This window comes from Nelumbo nucifera, chromosome 4 (genome assembly GCF_055504915.1).
Source record: "Nelumbo nucifera cultivar China Antique chromosome 4, China Antique-T2T, whole genome shotgun sequence".
NCBI classification, from domain to species: Eukaryota; Viridiplantae; Streptophyta; class Magnoliopsida; order Proteales; family Nelumbonaceae; genus Nelumbo; species Nelumbo nucifera.
In genome coordinates this window covers 67956995-67977647 of record NC_142652.1, presented here as the reverse complement: position 1 = coordinate 67977647, position 20653 = coordinate 67956995, and the positions used below count along the sequence as shown (strand labels likewise).

At 37.1% G+C, this 20653-nt stretch overlaps 1 protein-coding gene across 4 annotated transcripts in view; it reads right to left on the bottom strand.

The window, feature by feature from the left end:
• CHR18 (chromatin remodeling factor18) overlaps nucleotides 1–13306 on the bottom strand; it is a 105060-nt gene extending 91754 nt beyond the window's left edge. Inside the window, exons 1-8 of one of the 4 annotated variants that reach the window (XM_088902897.1) lie at nucleotides 13047–13306; nucleotides 4291–4351; nucleotides 4037–4128; nucleotides 3882–3937; nucleotides 3704–3779; nucleotides 2214–2280; nucleotides 1237–1306; nucleotides 1029–1095 (exon numbers count right to left, since the gene is read on the bottom strand). In XM_088902897.1, the coding sequence (XP_088759023.1) occupies nucleotides 1029–1095; nucleotides 1237–1306; nucleotides 2214–2280; nucleotides 3704–3779; nucleotides 3882–3937; nucleotides 4037–4128; nucleotides 4291–4351; nucleotides 13047–13244 (687 nt within the window). In that variant the 5' untranslated portion in view covers nucleotides 13245–13306. Of the gene's footprint in view, nucleotides 1–1028; nucleotides 1096–1236; nucleotides 1336–2213; nucleotides 2281–3703; nucleotides 3780–3881; nucleotides 3938–4036; nucleotides 4129–4290; nucleotides 4352–13046 lie in introns of those variants that run through there. The other 3 variants (XM_010243137.3, XM_088902898.1, XM_010243138.3) reach the window with 3 other exon arrangements.
• Nucleotides 13307–20653: the final 7347 nt, after the last annotated feature.

Below are 20653 nucleotides of genomic sequence, written 5' to 3'. Positions count from 1 at the left end.
TCTAGTGCATCTCCCCAAAATCCTACCTCTTCTTTTAGAGCACATAAAAGAAGGAAGCTAAATAGTCCCTCCAAGCTATCAAGGGGAGCCATTTGCAACCAAAATGAGAAGAAAACCACTCCCAGAGAAAAAGGACAGGAAACTAAGAGGTGAAGAGCAGTCTCACCAACTTGGGGACAAACACCAGCGTAGTCTTTTCCTTTGAAGCAAATCACAAGTATTAATGGAGCCATGAAACACTTCCCAACAGAAAGCACTGATTTTAGGAGGAATGGGTCGAAACCATATTTCCTTCATCGGGAAAGAAGAAAAGCAGGGGTTGTGTACAAGAGAGTTCAAGGACTTGCAAGAGTATGAACCAGTATGATAAGGGCCCACACTCTAGAATCTAAACCACTATCCCCCAAGACCACTGAATTCAATAAGCTAAGCAAAGCAGCAATATAAGGAATTTCAGACTCTCTAAGATTCCTAGTAAGGCCCAAATTCCAATCCAGACCTGATTGGGAGGAGCTGACAAATTCAGACACAAGTTTTCCTTTGAGGTTGAAAAGTTCAAGCATAGAAGGAAAGGCCACAGATAAAGGGGAATCCCCTATCCAAGTATCCTTCCAAGCCCAAGTCACACCTGGTGTGTGTGAGGAATACAGGAAGAATGTCATGGATACCCTTCAAAGGAGCAGCCAAAGTAGCTCTGTGCAAGCAGCCTGCATCCCACCCATTGTATGACAGTCCATGAATACTTGGTATGACTCTATTCTACAATTTCTCATTTTCTTTAGGGGATCTCCAAAGCCATTTATTCAACAAATCCGTATTCTTTGACCTTATATTCCCGATACCTAGACCCCCTTCATCCTTCAACTACATCACCTTTTCCCATCTAAGTGATCTTTCTTCCCTTCCCCAGGCTCTCAAAAATTTTAACCCCAAAAACACACATATAAGTATTGATCCTAAAAAATAAGTAATTTTATGCATTAGAACAAAACATATGAAAAATAAGTTCAAGAATATGAAATAATTACCTGTAACGTTTTCCCAAGACCCATCTCATCTGCTAAGAGGGCACGTCCTCCATGCTGCAATACAAATCTAATAAAAACAGGTGAAAAGAACCATATATCAAAACTTGGAATAATCCAAACGCTGGAAACCAAAACAAAAAAAAAATGACTAACACAAAATAAAAGACATTTAACTTGTACAAACACAAAAGGTGATGTTACTACATACCTAACTCCATCACGCTGGAAAGGTAGGAGCTTTGATTCAATTGAACATGGCATCCTATCATATAAATCTTCTTCGGGAAAAAGCAACTTCAGTATCCAACTAAGATACATCCAGAGTTGCAAAATAAATGGAATAACCTTTCATGAACTTGGCAAAAATAAAATACAATTATACAAGACAATTAGTAGACAAACATATAGTTCACAGGGAAAGAAAATCCTAACTTGCAAGAGAAGCAATCTAATAAAATAAAATCATAGAAGTACATTAACACACAAAATATCTCTTGGGAATCTTTCCCAGGACAGGATCTGCAGGATTGGGCATCTCGAATGGGCCACACTTGCTACAGTAAAACAACAAAAGCAGGATTGTACTACAACTTAAGGCCAACAAAAGCAGGATTGCACTACAAATGTAGGCCTGCAGATGTGGATACTTAGACATGGCATTGCAAATCACTTAGGCTTGAGCCTATGAAGTGTCAACAAATAGGTAACCATTTGGTAGTTGGTACAGATCCAACACCCCAGCATGCTCCATCAGTAGGCCCCTTTGAATTCATTTCTTAATGACAAGTGAACATCCCAAACTGACATCTATCCTAGGCAAATGCAAACATACCAAGAAAAGGATGGAAAATTTTTCATGACCCAACTGGAGTCTCGATAACCTATAGGCAACACTTAGTAAGGATCCCCATGCCCACATCAGTTAAATAAATAATTACATTATCCAATAATTACATTATTCCATTCAATAATGTAATTACATTATTAGATAATTACAATGAACCAAACCTTCAAAGCAGGATACATTCAATAATTATATTATTCCATTCGAGATGATCAACCAACTCCATGGTATTTCAGTCATCCCTTGACCTAGAATAAGTACGTCTGCAATGGGTTGCCTGGTTTGAAGAATTTAAACTACATCGGTTCACTATACCAAGTAATATGCATACTAAATCCTACCTCGAAGATCTGGAACAGCAAAGGCAGCAGCTATAGCACGTCGTACAAGAGGATCTAATTTCTCTACCTAGGAGCAAGTAAGAAAGATAGCCTGAGTAAACATTCTTCCGATGTTGAAAGAACTTCAACATATCATAAATCAGATCTTGCAAGCTATTATCAATTTAGAGCAAATCTTTTTTTCTATCTACCAGTCAGCACCTATGATAGTACTACATAATTAAGAACACAAAGCAAAATAGAGGTATAAAATGCATCATAAAATTTAACCATAGTTTAAAGCAAAATCTCATTACATCAGTGTTATTAATGTGGTGAAGCAACTAGTCATTTTGGACTCTCTAGCCAATGTGATGATTAGTTGGTACCTAGGTACCAACTAGTCCTAGACTCCTAGGTGATTGCATCATGAGTATTGCCCAACTAGTTAGTGATGCAGTGAGTCTGGCCCTCAATTGACTAGATGGTTGACTAGTTTACGCACCTAGGCACACAGGCGAGGCGCATTTTAGGGTATGCACCTTGCCTAGGTCCTAGGCGCAGCTCCTTCAAAAGGGTGTGCGCCTGATGCGCCTTGCGCCTCAGCCCAGGTGTGCGCCTTTTGAAAATTTGACATTTTTTTTTGCTTTTTTTGAACATAGCGGCTGGGCCGGGGGCTCCACCCCCGGACCCCCATGCCACGCCCCAATGTTGTTCATTCATTCATCTTAATAAAATTTCTTCTTAAAAAGCAAGTAAAACTATAAAACCATTATTTTTTGTGTGAAAACTAAGAATTTAAGACCTAACGTGGACTTGTTTGGGCTTGCCTCAAGGAGCGAGGCACAAAGGCGGCTCGTAGAATCAGGAATGTAATATGTTTTACATTACATTAACTACTTGAAGTAATGCAATTGAGTGAAAAAAAAGATTAGAGGTTTTACATGCTTGAAAATGTTTTATATGTTTGATTTTATTTTAAATTCTCATTTGAATATGCTTTACATCTTATGTTCATGTATTTTATTTTTAGATAATAGGTTTTTTAAAACATTTATTTTAAATTTTAAGTTTATATTTTTTATTAATATTATGTTTAATATTTTTATTTTTATGAATTTTTTGGCATTTTTTTGAATTTTCTAACTTTTTTATTTTTAGCATTTTTTTTTGTATTTTTGTGCCTTGCTTCAAAAAGGCGTGCACCTCACCTTGCGACTTGCGCCTTGCGCCTCAGGCGCAAATTGACCCCTGCGCTTTTTTTGCGCCTTGCACCTTTAAAACACTGGTTTAACAGATGATTATGGATAAAAAAGATATTTACAAAAAAAGGTATTTTCAGTGGTAAGATTATCAGAAATTTATTAATAAAAGAAATAATATATACAAGAAGCACCCCATTTCTTTACTCAGTTACTCATAAGAGAAAAAACATATTCAACTGTCCTACCGCTTCCCTGTGGCAGCAAGACCAAATCAAAAAGAAAATGATGAAAGACAAAAGTTATTACCTGAATATTAGAACCATCTAGTTCACCTAGAACTTTTTCTGCTGATGACAAAGAGGGCAGTGGAAACATCCATAATCTGAAGGTGTCACATAAGAATCATAATGGGACATCAGCAGTCCCATAATGGTTTTTAAGTGCATATACAGATTGCATATAAAATAATTAAGCAATACACAACCTTTCTTTGCCATGCCAACTAGCTTTTGGGATCTTGCGGAAAGCATTTATGAGGACCTGGCATTACATTATAACATAATGTTCAAATATATGAACAATATACAACTACCTCATATATATTAAAAAGAGTACTCATGGGAGTAGAAGATATGATACTGGGTCATAAGGAAACTTTGCAGCAATGTTTCCACTAGCATGAAGAAAGAGGTGGACAGAGAGCTTCGGCAATTCTTTTCCGTTATCATTATCTAAGGCATAGAAACCACAATATTTTTTTGGTAAAACAAATGCCAGCTCAACCAGATCTTGAAAATTGTGGTAAAAAGAAAAAAGATGATAATACAGAAGCAGATAATAGAAGAAAAGGCAAACAATTTCTTAGGAACTGGACCAAGTGTGCAAGAAACTACCAATTCCTCCAAATGGCATTGACATGGGCAAGACTCTTGCCACAGGAGATGTAGCTTCTACCTGTTTAGGAGAGAGAAATTAGGAAATGAACCTACTTGACAACATGCTGGACGTAAGCAAAAAACAGGTATACAAGCATATGGAGTATAACATTCTTTTCCAAGGCTAGACAGTTCCAATAAATATACATGTATATTCATATATACAAATATGAATATGTATATATAATACACTTGTATTTTGGAACAGTATCATGATACATAATTATATCTCAAATATTATCTTCAGAACTGTGTCTAAAAGGCATGTGCAGCCTATTCTTTGAAGCTCATTTCAAGGTGAGATTTAACAAACCTTGAAGCTTACACAGTTAAACTAAATAACATAAGGGGCATGCTGCACATACTGAGACGCCTTATGTCAACAACATGTTTTTCATAAATTAATTGATGGTCCTCAACATAAGACTGAAGAAAGACCAATTTGAAGGTTTTCATTTGTAACTCTGTTATTTGTGGAAATATTCTGGATTCTTAACACCCACTTAAGTTTTGTTTTGCATTGTGATAGAACAAGAATTAGAAGAAATTGATGTCTTTCTATTGACAAAGTAGTACATATATATACAACCTTGTAGATACAAAAAAGGAAGAAAATCATACAGCCTTGCAGATACAAAAAAGGAAGAAAACCATACAGCCTTGCAGATACAAAAAAGGAAGAAAATCATACAGCCTTGTAGATACTAAATAGGAAGAAAATCAAAGAAGGAATAATTTCTATAATCAAGCTATTCCTAATTGGGCTAATACTACATATTTACAGCCTATAATTTCGTAACACTCCCCCTCAAGATGGAGCATAGATGTCAATCATGCCCAGCTTGTTACAAATATAAGAAATCCGAGCTCCATTAAGAGCTTTTGTAAAGATATCTCCAAACTGCTCTCCAGTCTTTACATATGCTGTAGAGATCAAGTTTTGTTGAATTTTCTCACAAACGAAATGACAGTCTATCTCGATATGTTTAGTTCGTTCATGAAAAACTGGATTCGAAGCAATATGAATCGCAGCTTGATTATCGCACCATAGCTTCGCTGGAACTAAGACTTTAAGACCGACCTCAGTTAAGAGTTGAGAAACCCACATAACCTCACACGAAGCTTGTGCCATTGCTCTATACTCAGATTCTGCACTAGATCGCAACACCACATTTTGCTTCTTACTCTTCCATGAAACCAGATTACCACCAACGAAAACACAATAGCCAGTAGTGGACCTTCGATCAATCTTGGAACTTGCCCAGTCCGCATCAGAAAAACACTCAATGTTACTGTGACCATGATTCTGATACAGTATCCCCCGTCCAAGAGCTCCTTTCAAATAACACAAGATTTGTTCTAAAGTTGCCCAATGATGCACTGTAGGAGAGGACATAAATTGACTTACAATACTAACTGAGTAAGCAATGTCTGGATGAGTCACTGTGAGATAGTTCAACTTTCCAACTAATCTTCTATATCGTTCAGGATCATCAAAAGCATCTCCATCCTTTATGAGTTGCTAGTTAGGAAGCATTGGAGTACTGCATGGTTTGACTCCCAGTTTTCCAGTTTCTGTTAACAAGTCCAAAACATACTTCCCCTGAGACAGGAAAATGCCTCTCTTACTCCTTGCCACCTCAATCCCCAAGAAGTATTTTAGGTGCCCCAAATCTTTAGTATTGAACTGGCTCTGCAAGAAGGATTTCAATGATGAGATTCCCTTCGTGTCACTCCCAGTGATAACAATATCGTCTACATATACAACAAGTAGAATGATGCCAAATGTGGACTGCTTATAGAAAGCAGTATGGTCAGATTTGCACTTCCTCATCCCAAACCTCTCTACTACCTGACTGAATTTTCCAAACCAAGCTCGAGGACTCTGTTTTAGTCCATACAGCGATTTTTTAAGACAACAAACTTTCCCAGACTCCCCCTGAGCAACAAACCCAGGTGGTTGCTCCATATAAGCCTCCTCCTGAAGAACTCCATGCAAGAAAGCATTTTTAATATCAAGTTGGTAAAGTGGCCAATCATATGTAGCTGCCAGAGAATGAAATAATCGAACTGAAGTCAATTTTGCCACAGGGGAGAAAGTATCAGAATAGTCCACTCCATATGTCTGTGCATAGCCTTTGGCCACCAGGCGAGCCACTAATCCATCAGAATTAAATTTGACTGCAAAGACCCACTTGCATCCAACTGCTTTCTTACCAGCAGGTAAATCGACCAGATCCCAAGTACCATTCTCAGTCAAGGCATTCATTTCCTCAAGCATGGCATCACACCACCCAGGATGGGATAAAGCTTGGTGAACAGTTTTGGGAATCCCTACAGAATCAAGAGAGGCAACAAACGAACAAGAAGTAGAGGACAAACGATCATAGGTAACATAAGAAGAAATTGGATAAGTACATTGACGTTTACCTTTCTGAAGAGCAATAGGTAGATCAATATCACTGGGCATTGAATCTGATGACGAAGAAGAGTCCGGTGCTGGACTTGGTCACAGGAGGATTAGGTCGTCGAGAATAGATTTGAGTAATAGGTAGTTTTAGTTGAGAAGGTGGTGGTGGGGGTATTGGAACAACACTAGCGTCTGGACTGATGACATGATACACTAGTAGATCATCATCCTCTTGTGGACACACAGGTGTAGATGGAGCAGTAAAGAAAGGAAGATGTTCATGGAATGTAACATCAGCTGACACAAGGTACCTGTTCAAGAGAGTAGAAAAACACTTGTACCCTTTTTGGAGACGAGAGTATCCCAGGAAGACACATTTTAATGACTTGGGGTCCAATTTGGAAACCTGCGGACGAACATCACGAACAAAACAAGAACATCCAAAGATACGAGGTTCAACAGGAAACACAGATTTATTAGGAAACAGAATCTTATAAGGGATCTGATCATTTAGAACAGTGGAAGGCATGCGATTAATCAAAAAACACGCTGTAGAAATAGCATCAGCCCAAAACTGTTTAGGAACATGTGTTTGAAATAAAAGAGCCCTAACAGTTTCAAGAAGATGTCTATTTTTTCTCTCAGCCACTCCATTTTGAGATAGAGTATCAACACAAGATGATTGATGGAGAATTTCATTCTGAGTCATGTAAGTCTGGAAGGAATCAGAAAAATATTCTTTGGCATTATCACTTCGCAATGTTTGTACAGACACATCAAACTGGGTTTTTATTTCAACACAAAAGGTTTTAAAATGTGAAAGCAACTCAGAACGAGATTTCATTAAATAAAGACAAGTCATACGAGAAAAATCATCCACAAAGGTAACAAAATATCGAAATCCAGTCTTAGACATAATAGGACAAGGTCCCCAAACATCTGAATGTACTAAATCAAAAGCATGACTAGCCCTTTTATTAACTCGAGAAACAGACGATAGACGATGATGTTTTGCAAACTGACAAGACTCACAATCTAAAGAAGATACATCATGAAACTGAGGAGATAACTTCTTTAACAAAGGTAAAGATGGATGCCCCAACCAACAATGAGCTTCAAAAGGAGATAAAGTACTGGAACAGGCAATGGTCTGAGGTTCCTGGGTATCCAAAATGTAAAGACCTCCTGATTCTCGTCATTTACCAATAATCCTCTTCGTCATAAGATCCTAAAACAGACAATGATTAGGAAAGAATGAGATACAACAGTTAAGCGTACGAGTGAATTTGCTAACAGATACCAAATTAAAAGAAAATTTTGGTAAACTCAATACAGATGACAAAGAAAGTGTTGGTGTGGGATTGATAGTGCCAGAACCAAGGACAGAAGAAATAGAACCATCTGCTAAGGTGACTGAAGAAGGAAAAGGGTGTGATTGGAAAGTGGAAAAGAGACTAGGATTACCTGTCATATGATCTGTTGCACTAGAATCAATGACCCACTGAGAGGAAGAAGAAAGAAGACATGTATTGGTTTTACATGACTCAGCAAGGGCAGTGATGGACTGAGAGGTGTTCTTTAATGCCTCTTGATACTGGGTAAATTTCGCATACTCATCTGCAGAAATTGTAATGGTTTGATTTGACGATGGATGAGAAGCATCACTCGTAGTTACAACATGAGCTGATTGAGGCCTAGAAGACTTCTGGTTTTTCTTTAGCAATTTCTGGCAAGTCCTTTTAGTGTGTCCTGGTTCATGACAATAGTAGCAAACTACTCCCCCTGTGGCCTGAGTTCCAGCATTCGAACCACTATTACTGCCACCTCTACTACTATTCTGAGAACGAGACCGGCCAGTTGATCCACTATTCTGATTGACAAGTGCATTAGATTGTTGTACAGGTGAGGTATGGGAACTAGTATCTGTACGAAGGACCCTAGTAAAGACCTCTTTTAAAGAAGTAATCTCAGGATTAGACAAAATCTGTGACTTAGCACCATCAAATTGAGGATTAAGGCCAACCAAAAAACTCATAATAGCCATTTATTCACGTTGAGTCTACTGAACTTTGATATCAGTACTGAAGGGTAACAAGGCGTTCAATTCTTCATAAGTGCGCTTGAAATTCATGAAATAGGTCTGAAGAGACTGATCCTATTGTTCAGCCCGATAAAATGTCTTGCAAACATCAAAAATACGGGAAATATTTTCTTTACCAGAGAACAGAAAAGCCAAATATTCCATTAGTTCTTTTACAAACTCACAGTGAGAGACATGACCGACGTACTCATTCTCAATAGAATTGCGGATTTGCAAAAACAATTGAGCGCCAATCCTTAGCCATTCAGTGCGGGTCTCATCAGTAGGAGGATCCTTAGTCAGATGGTTGTCCTTAGAGATACTCCGTAAATACAAACGAACAGTCTTACTCCAGTCTAAATAATTAGTTCCGTTTAGTTTTTGTTCAGTGATCTTAGACAGAATGGGGATAACACTAGGCATAGCCAAGTTCTTTTGTTCAACCGCCATCATAAACACAGGAAAATAAACTTTTAACAACCAGCAAAGCCAATAAAACAGAATCGGTAGCAGATGCAACACCCAAACAGCAAGAAACCACAACTGGCAGCACCGAAATATCAACTGTATAAAAAGAACAGAGAAGAAAGACTTTCCTGATGGGCAAACAAACACCACAGGAGTAACACCGAGGCTGCTGTGCTACTCTCCGACCTGTTGCAGACTTGAAAGCCCTCTCCCGATCGAAGTGAAGAAGAGATGGGTGAAGGTGGGTAGGCCGATCTGGGATTCCGCTTCCACTGGTAGGGGCGGTGAGATGCAGATGTCACTCGGAATGGGTGACCTAGAGATCGCAGCTGTTGCTCACTTGGGCAACGTAAAGAATTCAAAGCTGCTCACTTGGGCAGCAGAGGGAAGAAAACCAGAAATTAGTTTCAGACTGGAATTGGTGTCTCCAGCTCTGATACCATGTGATAGAACAAGAATTAGAAGAAATTGATGTCTTTCTATTGACAAAGTAGTACATATATATACAACCTTGTAGATACAAAAAAGGAAGAAAATCATACAGCCTTGCAGATACAAAAAAGGAAGAAAATCATACAGCCTTGCAGATACAAAAAAGGAAGAAAATCATACAGCCTTGTAGATACTAAATAGGAAGAAAATCAAAGAAAGAATAATTCCTATAATCAAGCTATTCCTAATTAGGCTAATACTACACATTTACAGCCTATAATTTCGTAACATGCATAAAGAGTTCCGGAACAATCTTGAAAGATTTTACTATGATGGATGACCTCCTGAAAGATTTTACTAGTTTGGAAACAACTTTTTTGTACTGAGAAACAGAGAACAAGGAGGGGAAAAGGGTTTTCAGGGGGACATCTCCAACCCAAGTATCCTCCCAAAAGAGGACAGATCACATACATCATACCTGATATAACTGAGGAACTGAGGAAGAATATTATGCACTGCCTTCCAAGGGGTTGCCCAAGCTGCCCGCCTTGATACACCAGCATCCCATCTATTCTCTAAGAATTCATGCATGCTTCCAATCACCTCATGCCACAATCTGACTCTCTCTAAGGCTGTATTTTTCTGAATTAAGTTCCCTAATCTCAAGACCCCTTCCTCTTTACTCCTATGCACCACCTCCCACTTAATTAAATTATCTTTCCTATTTTCCCCTGGTTCCCAAAGAAAATCTCTCATTAATTTTCCCAAATTCTTAGCTTCCCTAGTTGGGATCCTAAAGACAGAGAGATGGTATATTGGAAGGTTCACAAGTGTAGCTCTTGTTATGGTGATTCTTCCCCCTAGAGAAACGTAGTTCTTTTTCCATGAAGCCAATCTCTAACTTCTCTACAACTGGGCACCAAAATCTACTCTCCCAAGGATTTGCTCCTAGATGAAGCCCCAAATATGTCAAAGGCCAAGTAGAGATAGAACACTCTAAGCACTTTGCAATAGCCTCCACTTCTCTTAATTCCAAATTAACCCCTACAATGCAACTCTTTTCAAAATTGAATTTCAAGTTAGAAAAACTTTCAAAGTTTCTAATCAGCATCTTTAAACTTAGCACCCTCTCAATCTCAGCCCCCTCACAAAAGATTAAGAAATCATCTACAAACTAGAGATGGGTAACTGGGGTCTCATTTCTAGCAATTCTCCACCCTCTAACTACACCTTTTCTATCAGCCTTGGAGATTAAACGACTAAGCACATCAACAACTAAGGTGAAAAGAAATGGTGAGAGAAATAGTGACAGGAACTAACACCACTTTGTTCACCATAATTAAATAGTGACAAGAACTAACACAACCTAAGATCCAATTATAGCACTTTTCACCGAAGCCACAGTTTCTTGAGACTTCACTAAGGAACTTCCAGTCCACCATGTCATAAGCCTTTTCAATATCCAGCTTACACACAAAGCCTTTCCTATCAGATCTCCACAAATCCTCCACACTTTCATTGCCAATCAATATTTGGTCAATTATTTGTCTTCCTTATACAAAGGCCCCTTGGGCTTGGCTGACTAAGGAGAGGATAACTTCTTTAAGCCTCAGAGATAGAACCTTAGCTAGAATTTTATAGATGCTCGTCACCAAGCTAATTGGTCTAAAATCCTTCGGATGACTAGCATCAAGTCTCTTAGGGACTAGGGCCAAGAAAGTGGCATTGACACCCCTGCTTACTATGTGATTGATTGTGAAATCCTTAAAAACCTCAAACAAATCATCCTTCAATACTTTCTAACAATCTTGGTAAAACGCCATTGTAAAGCCATCTGGTCCAGGTGCCTTAGATCTATCCATCAAAAACACTACCTTTTTATTTCAGCTTCTTCAAAACTTCTTCCCAACCACCTCACTTTCTCCTCTCCCAAACATGGTCAATCCAACCCTTCCATAGATAATCTTTCATTCAAAGGCCTTCTATAAATAGATTTAAAGTAAGCTACGAAGGTTATGGCTACTTCATCCTGATTTGTAATCACCTCCCCTTCTACCTCTAATTTGGCCACAAAGTTTTTCCGCATTCTTCCACTTGCCAGATCATGGAAGAATCTAGCGTTTCCATCACCTTCCTTAATCCACTGGTGTCTTGACTTTTGTCAACAACAAATCTCCTCTCTAAGTAAGAAAACCTTTAAGTCCTTTTTCAATTGTCTTCTTATTTCCCTATCATGTATATTCATGGTCATTTGAGCTTCGTTCTCATCCAACTCCTCAACCCAATATATTAAACTCAATTTCCGTTCCTCAATTATACCAAAATGGTATTCCACTCCTTCCCACAAAATTTCCTATGGCCCTAAAAGCCTCTATACACTAGGCATGCAGCGGAATCCCATAGACATCGATCTAGACGTACCTCATTTTCTCTACTTCCGCTTCAAACTGGGCGACCAGCAACTAAAAAAGATTTCAAGGCTCCTCTTTATTCCAATGCATTCCCTTGCTAGGGCTTCTTCCATGTCTCTTTTCCACCTAAAATTGAACAAAAATAAGGATGTTCCCATCCTTCAAACACAGAAGAAACTTAGGTTTCTCCAATTCTTGATTTGCCCATTTCTCCACATCTCTAATGTCAGTCTCCAAATGGACAAATGTACCTACTAGACATCTGTTTAGGAATTCCAACATCCAACCTTTTCTTCTACCTTGCATACATCCCTAACTGACACACCTCTAGTAGAAATCAACAGTCTTTCTAACCACAACGCCACTGCTAAACCCGGCTTCATGATTACTTTGGCTGCATGATTACTTTGATACCAGCAATGAATAATGTCCCCTTGAAAAAACCTAATAGAGTCCTAGCTAATCTTTATTGCAGTTTTTAAGTCATGAAATTGGCCTTTGGTATGTTGGTTAAGCAAAATCGTAGAAATGTAACACGAGACGACTTACCTTATACCTGTCTTAATCAAGATTATGCACAATAGTATCGTGAATCTATTTTGAGAAACAGCTTCAAGTGTTTATTTTTTGCATGACTTAAACCCTATAATGCTATTAAAAGAAGGAAACAGAAGGTAATGGAAGAAAACCCTAAACCTTGTTATCAAAGTGAGATTCTGTGGTAGGATTGACAGGGCATTGTTGGAAGTACTTCGAAAAAGTTCCATTGGTAGACGAACGGGCGGAAGCAGTTGAAGAAATTTTCCTCTCGGTGATCTTCTTCAATGGTTTAATTTTTGTACGACTTAAACCGTATAATGCTACGAAAAAAAAAAAAGAAAGAAGCAGAAAGAGATGGAAGAAAACACTAAACCTTGCTGTCAAAGCGAGATTCTGTGGTAGGTTTCGCGGGAGATTGTTGGAAGTACTTCGAAGGAGTTTCGTGGGAAGACGAACTGACGGAAGCAGTTGCAGAAGAAATTTTCCTCTCTGCGATCTTCTTCAGAGCTTCTCTTTCGAGTGAGTCAAGTTCTTCGACGCTGAAATTCCAATCATCGTCGTCGAGCGCCATTTCGCCTATCTGTGACTCTGTCGTTCTCTTTTCACCTTGCTTGCTTTGGAGGATACCCGGGACCTGGAAATATTTGAAAAAGGGACTCGGAGGAGGGCCGCAAACGGATCGGGTAGAATCGAACCGAATCAATCATTTGCGACAAAGACCTCCAGAACTTAGGGCCCGTTTGTTTCGCGGGAGCAGGGGTTTGAAATTGAATCGAAATGGGGCCATTTCAGTCTCGTTTGGAATTGTTCCTACTTGTTGCTGTTCCCAAACAGAAATTCTATTTTTGATTACTGGATTGGGGAATAATTAAGGCGTCTCGCAGTCTGTTACTTAGGAACAAATTTTTGTTATAAAAAACAAAAACAACTTTTGAATAATAAGATTAAATATCCATATCCATACACTCACAAAGCATTGTTTAATGTCCTCAAACCTAAAATAAAATTAATAAAGAAAAGGACCAAGGAATATCAATGTCTTCCATTATTAATCATCGAATAAGACTATTTGAGGATCAAAATAACACAAATAAATAGAAAAATAACAACTCAACATGTCATTTTACAACAACACCCATAAGCCATAATTAGGAGTGAGCAAGAAGAACCGAAAAACTAAACCGATCAAAAAACCCGATCGAAACCGAACCGAAAAAATGATTAATCAAATTGATCGGTTCGGTTTCGGTTAACCTATTTAAAAAACTGGCGGTTAACCGAATCAACCGGTATATGTTAATAAATAATAATATATTATATATAATATTTTAAAAATTAAAAAATCGAAATCCTTAAGACCCTAAACGCACCTTTTCGGCTTTCCCCTTTCTTTCCTAGTTTACCTCCCCTCTTAGCTCTCTCGACTCTTGCCTCTTGGACTCTCACTCTCACTCTCTCGAAGTTGAACTCAGAACTTCAGAAGTCAGAATCACCAACGGTCGTCGGCGACGACGCTCCACCACCGACCGAATTAGCGACGCCTTCGTTCAACGAGTGTGTTCCAGACTTCCGGTGAGTGTTTTGTACTTTCCTACTCTGTGAATCTATGTTCTTTCTCTCTTAGAACCTAATATTCTTCTTCTTCTTCCCAACGGCCAGACTTATTGACAGCGATGGGCAAGCCTCCGAAATCCGATCGGCGATGTCTCACTGTCTCTCTCTCAGTGAGTGACAGTATCTCTCATCAGTCAAGTGAGTCAACACTCAACAAATCTGAGATCTCTCTATCTCTCTCACTCTCAAACTCATCTCTCAAGGTCTTACAATCTCAGGGTCTTACAATCTCACTCATCTCTCACTCTCAGACTCAGTTACTCATCTCTCATTCTTAGTTGTAGTCTCTCAAATATCACTCGACAGCAAGTCAGCAATTTCAGAAACTAAGTCTCTTCTCTCTCGACACCAAGTCAATAAGTCACCAATCAGCATCCAGCAAATCGACAACCAGTTCGACAATCCGGCACTATCAAATATCACTGCACCTATTTTAGGTAATTTTTTTTAGTATTTTTACGATGAATGAATGTTGTTTGTATTCCTTCCAAGAATGAATGAATGTTTTTGTTTTAGTATTTTTTAGTATTTTTAGAATGAATGAATGCAATGTTTCCAATATAATGTGAATTGATGTCATGTGTATGTCTATAAATCATTGTATGGAGAATTCAGATTTTATGGAGAATTTGGATTAAATCATTGTATTTTTTTTTTATTTTATGAAGAATTCAGATTAAATCTTGAATGAGTGAATGAATTTAGAAATTTAGTATATTTTTCTCACTGCACCTCTTATAGTTTTTTTTTTTTTTGTATTTTTAGAATGAATGGATGTTGGCTTAAATCATTGTCTAATTTTTCTGATCTTGTGGAGAATTTGGATTTTTGGCTTAAATCAATTCAAAAATGCCCTAAGTTGCTAAGCATTGATGTTATCCCGTGATGGGTGCTTGAAATCGGGACTTTCTTTTGTTCCCTTTCCATGTATATCTTTTTTTCTATTTCATATTTTTTAAGGCTATGTTAGATTTGAATGTTTATTTTTTTAATTATACATGTATTTTTTTAATTTATTAGATATATGTCAAGTACGGGTGATAACAATACAATGCCAAAGAGTAATCCTACACCTTAAGGTAATGCTTGTAATTCATCTCACCCAACTAGTTCATAGATTGATTCAAAAGTTTGCACCACTTCTTCTAGAAAAAAATATTGGGTGTGGGATCATTTTACTAAACTTGATTGTAAGGACAAAAGTGAACAAAGGGCAGAGTGTAATTATTGTGGTAAAGACCTATCTTGCCCATCTTCAAGTGGTACTAGTTCCTTAAGTAATCATTTGCCTAGATGTAAATAGTATCCCCTTAATAATGTAGACAAGCGGCAAAAGACTTTGGAAGTTTCATTTCAAAGTTTTAAAGAGGGGAGCGCCACACCATCACTTGTGTCTTACAAGTTTGATCAAGATGAATGTAGAAAGGAACTTGCTAGGATGATTATTGAAGATGAATTACCTTTTAAGCATGTGGAATAAGATGGGTTTCGTGGCTTTTGTGGTAAGATGCAACCAAGATTTATAGTTCCTTCATGTCACACAGTAGCTAGAGATTGCTATAGTCTTTATGCGGAGGAGAAGAAAATGTTGAAACAATTTTTTAAAAAACTATCATCAAGGGTTTGCTTCACTACAAACACATGGACATCATCTCAAAACCTTAGTTACATGTGTCTTACTACTCATTTCATTGATGATGAGTGGAAATTGCACAAAAAAATTTTAAATTTTTGTCCAATTTGTAGTCATTCAGGAGAGATAATTGGTAAGGCCATTTGAGAGGTATTTACTTGATTGAGGCATTGAGAGAGTGTTCACTGTAACAGTGGACAATGCAAGTTCAAATGATGTAGGGATTCAATATCTGAAGAAAAGACTTAATAATTAGAAGGGAAGTGTCTTAAAAAGTGAGTTCTTATACATGAGATGTGGTACACATATTTTGAACTTAATTGTCAAAGAAGGGTTGTCAGAGGTAGATGATTCTATTTTCAGGATTCGTTCTGTAGTGAAATATGTGAGATTTTCACCAGCAAGGTTGCAAAGATTTAAGGATTGTGTGGAGAAAGAAAGGATAGTGAATAGGGGTCTTGTTTGCCTAGATGTTGAAACTAGGTGAAACTCTACTTACTTCTGCTTTGAAATTTCAAAAGGCATTTGATTTGTTGGAGAGTGTTGATAGTAGGTATGTAAATGATCTTACTCATGGTAAAAACAAGGGTTTGCCTACTGATGGAGATTGGGAATATGCCCGTGGTTTGCTACTTTTTCTTAAAAATTTTTATGAAACTATATTGAAATTGTCTGGCTCACTTTATGTAATTGGAAATGAATACATGAAAGAAATTTATGGTATTGGACTTGTTCCTTCTCGGAGGTGTAAGAGTGATGATTCTTCTATTAATTTAATGGCTTACAAGATGAAAATGAAGTATGACATGTATTGGGAAAATGTCAATAATATCAACACCATGTTATTCGTTGTAGTTAATCTTGACCAACGATGTAAATTGGAGTATGTGGATTGGGTTATTAATGAGTCATATGATGTTGATACTACTAAAGTGCTAAAAGAGAAGGTGAGACAAGTTTTGACTTCTATATATGGGTACTATAGTTAAAGCCAGTCATCTCCTAATGTTCACTCAAGTATTCAATCTCAAAATCCAACTGATATGGAAGTTGAGAATGTGAAGGATGTTGCTGATTTCATGAATTCATTATTTAATAAGCAAAAAGTAGGCCAATGAACTATAGAGAATAAAACGAAATTGGATAAATATTTAGGGAGGAATGTGAAAATCTGAAAAATAAATCATTTGACATATTGGCTTGGTGGAAAACTAATTCCTCTAAATATCGGGTGCTTTCTTTGATAGCTCGGTATTTATTAGCTATGCCTGTGTCTACAATTGCATTTGAATCGGCTTTTAGCACTAGAGGTCGTGTGTTTGATTCATTTCGTAGTTCTCTAGCCAAAGCTTTGCACCTCTCTCTCTCTCTCTCTCTCAAGCATAATAGAGTAAAGATGGATATGTTAATAAACCATTCTCCTCTCCCCCCTCTTTTATTTTTCATGATTCTATTCTGATGGTTTTTGATTATGCTTTTTTTTTCTTTGACTAATTCCCTAGCCAAAGTTCCTAAATGTCATGTTTTGACTTATAATTATTTTGTTCTCTTTTTATCTGTACAAATTATTGTTTGGATGTGATTTATGTGGTTTACAAATGCAGGATAAGAGTTCCATACCATTCCAATGGGGAGGATCAACATTTGAATTTGATTCAAGAGAAGCATTTGCCATGATGATGGCTTCATTTGTGGCACAGTACTGAATTGTGTATGAATTGTTGGATGACCAAACTAAGTTGGCTTTCTCTTAGTTTTTAGTAAATTATTATCCATTTTTTTTCTTGTTTTGGTTGATAGTCTCTTTGTTATTGCACAGTACTGAATTGTGTCAAAATGCATCCTAGTGCAATATTAAAATGCATAATGTCAAAAAGTTGAAAGGTTGTAGTTTTCAACTCATCCCTTTTTGTTGGGGGCTTTTGGTGCCCCCTGGATACTTTTACTTAGAGTCTGCAGGCTTGCGTTATCCTTTTTTTTCTTTGTACTAACATTTACTTTTCTATTGTTGATGAGAAAGAATAATAGGAAACGTATGAGCATATTCATAGTTCAAAGGTGCATAAATCAATAAAATTTTTGGGTGTTTACCTGTTTCATTAAGTTGCTTGTGTGACCCAATAATCCAAATAGTAAGGTCAACTGATTAGCTTAGTCATCATGTTGCCTGGGTTTGTGGTTCAACTGTAGGTAAAGTATGCTTGCTTATATGATAGAGCAAGCACTTTTAACAATAAAAAGCTTAACTTTCTTTTTGTTTTTTCTTGCAACCCTTATTTAGCATAGTGAGTAGTGACAGTTGGGTTTCTAATGTATGCAGTTGCTGAATTTTGTGGGAATGTGGAGTTATGCAGGCTTATAGAACAAGTTGTTTTTTAGGACCCAAATAAAGTCTCACAGTACAACCGTTGGAGTTCTCCTTATCTTGATCATGATGTTGAGGCAATTCGGGAAGATAATACTTTGAACCTTGAAGTTGCTGAATTGAAATCCATGTACTATTTCTATCTTCAAATCTTATTTGTTTTCATAAACTTTTTAATGACGCCAACATTTTTTATCATATTTTACCTATGAAAAGCCCCTTATATACTAGTTATTGTTTAACTATAGGTTCTGTGAGAGATGCCAGGCCCTAATACATGGAGATCTCCATACTGGTTCTGTCATGGTGACCCAAAATTCCACTCAAGTTATAGATCTTGAATATGCATTCTTTTGACCAATGGGATTTGACATAGGAGCCTTTCTGGGGAATTTGTTTTTGTCTTTCTTCTCACAAGATGGTCATTTTGATGAGGAGAATGACCGCAAAGTATGTATCATGGAATCTTCTACTACTAATTGAGTGGTGTTTTGTGTTATTAATTTATGTTCCTTATTTTTTGAACTTTGAATTTGTTGGTTCTTCTGAATTTAATTTGCTTGATTAAACTTTAAAGCTTCATACTTCTAAGTTCTAAAACCCATTACAATAATACTTTGTATGCTCTATTTGTTAAAATTTTAATGGAAGTTAATTCCTTATGCTTATCTTTATTTTGGTAAGAATTCCTTGTACTTATCTGGTGGATTATTTTTGTGGTGCTAATGCTTTATTTCCTAACTTGTTACTATATGTTAAAATTTGTTTCTTGTGTTGTTCATTTTGATCATGTTATGTTACTCCAAGTGTACTAAAATTTATGAAATTTATTTGGATTTTTCAAAGATGTAGACCATAAATTTAGGAACTTTTAACATATTTTAGGTTTTTTGTTTAAAAAGAATAAACTTAATCACAAATTATGCTATTTTCCCCTCCCCCTTTTTTAATTTAGAGAGCATAAAAAAAATCAAAAAACCGAACCGCGGTTTACCGGTTGCATTGGTTTGCTTTCGGTTCGATTAACTACAAAAACCGAACCTACCGATTCGGTCCAGAAATGCACCACCGAACTATGAGCACCCCTAGCCATAGTGGCTAAGAATAGGTCATTGTTTCATTCAACTAGTTATTGTTGCACTTCAACATGTCTACCATTATCAAGAGGGATGAACTTGAAAACCCATATAAAGTCATTTTTGTGCGCTTATTTATATAAATAAAACGTTTCTATTATGCAATATCTTGTATATTAAGGACAAAAACATAGAACCAATGAGAGATGCTACCTAAGTGGGTGCTTTGGACTGGCAAGAAAACCAAGTCTTAGACATTTTAAGGCATGGTGTTGTCCAACAAATGTCAAAAATTAAGTATGAACAAATTGGAATTCAAAACAAGTTGTTGTTTATTTATAGGCTACCCTAAGGACTCCTTTAGGTATCACTTCTATGTCCTAAGTGAACAAAGAGTATTTAATATTGACTTCTTAGAAAATGATTACATCTTGAGTAATCATCATCAAGATGTTAGACAATATATGCCCTTAGCTCCAATCGAATTGATGTACATAAACATTTATTAGTAAATGAAAAAAGTAACTTATTATTTTATGTTCCTATTGGTGTTTTTCTATGAATTACTCCTTAAACTTAACACTTATGAGACTCGTATTAGTTTAGATTGTTCTCAGCCATTGGATAGACATTGGGAGTTTATCCTAACAAGGCTGACACAAGTGTGTTGCCAAATTGGTAGAACAACTTGTCTCGGGTATTAGGGTTAGACCCCTAGAACAGCCAGGAGGTGTTTAGAGAAACACCAAACCTAGACCAATTTCCAGTTACGCCTTGGACCTTGGAGATAAATGTGCAAAACTAGAAAGTTGCACTTAACCCCATTTTTTATTATGATACTACACTAGGTTTTGGATTGAGTTGTCTTTGATATGCCAACTAGTGAGACCCATTAAGGGTCAAATGTGTGAGTATGTTAGGGCAGTTTAGGAAATTACCTGAGTGGGTGATCATAGTGATAGGATCGACCCTTTTGTTAGACAAAGTGAATATCAAGGTTTACATTTTCTCTTATGAAAATCTAAACTACCAGTAGTGGATTTCAACTATATTTAGAATATGATTTCCAAAATGTTTTTATATGCTATATTACTATTTTTTGAAAAATGTTTGCAAAAGGATTTAATCACGTGTGTAAGCAAGGAGTTAAGGCAATAAAGGGTGGTCTTTGATGAGGGCGGACTTGGCCCATCAGTCACATCGTGACACATGGAATCTTGGAACAGCTGGATGACACATGGACACATGGAACAGCTAGATGACACATCGTGACACATGGCATCTTGGAACAG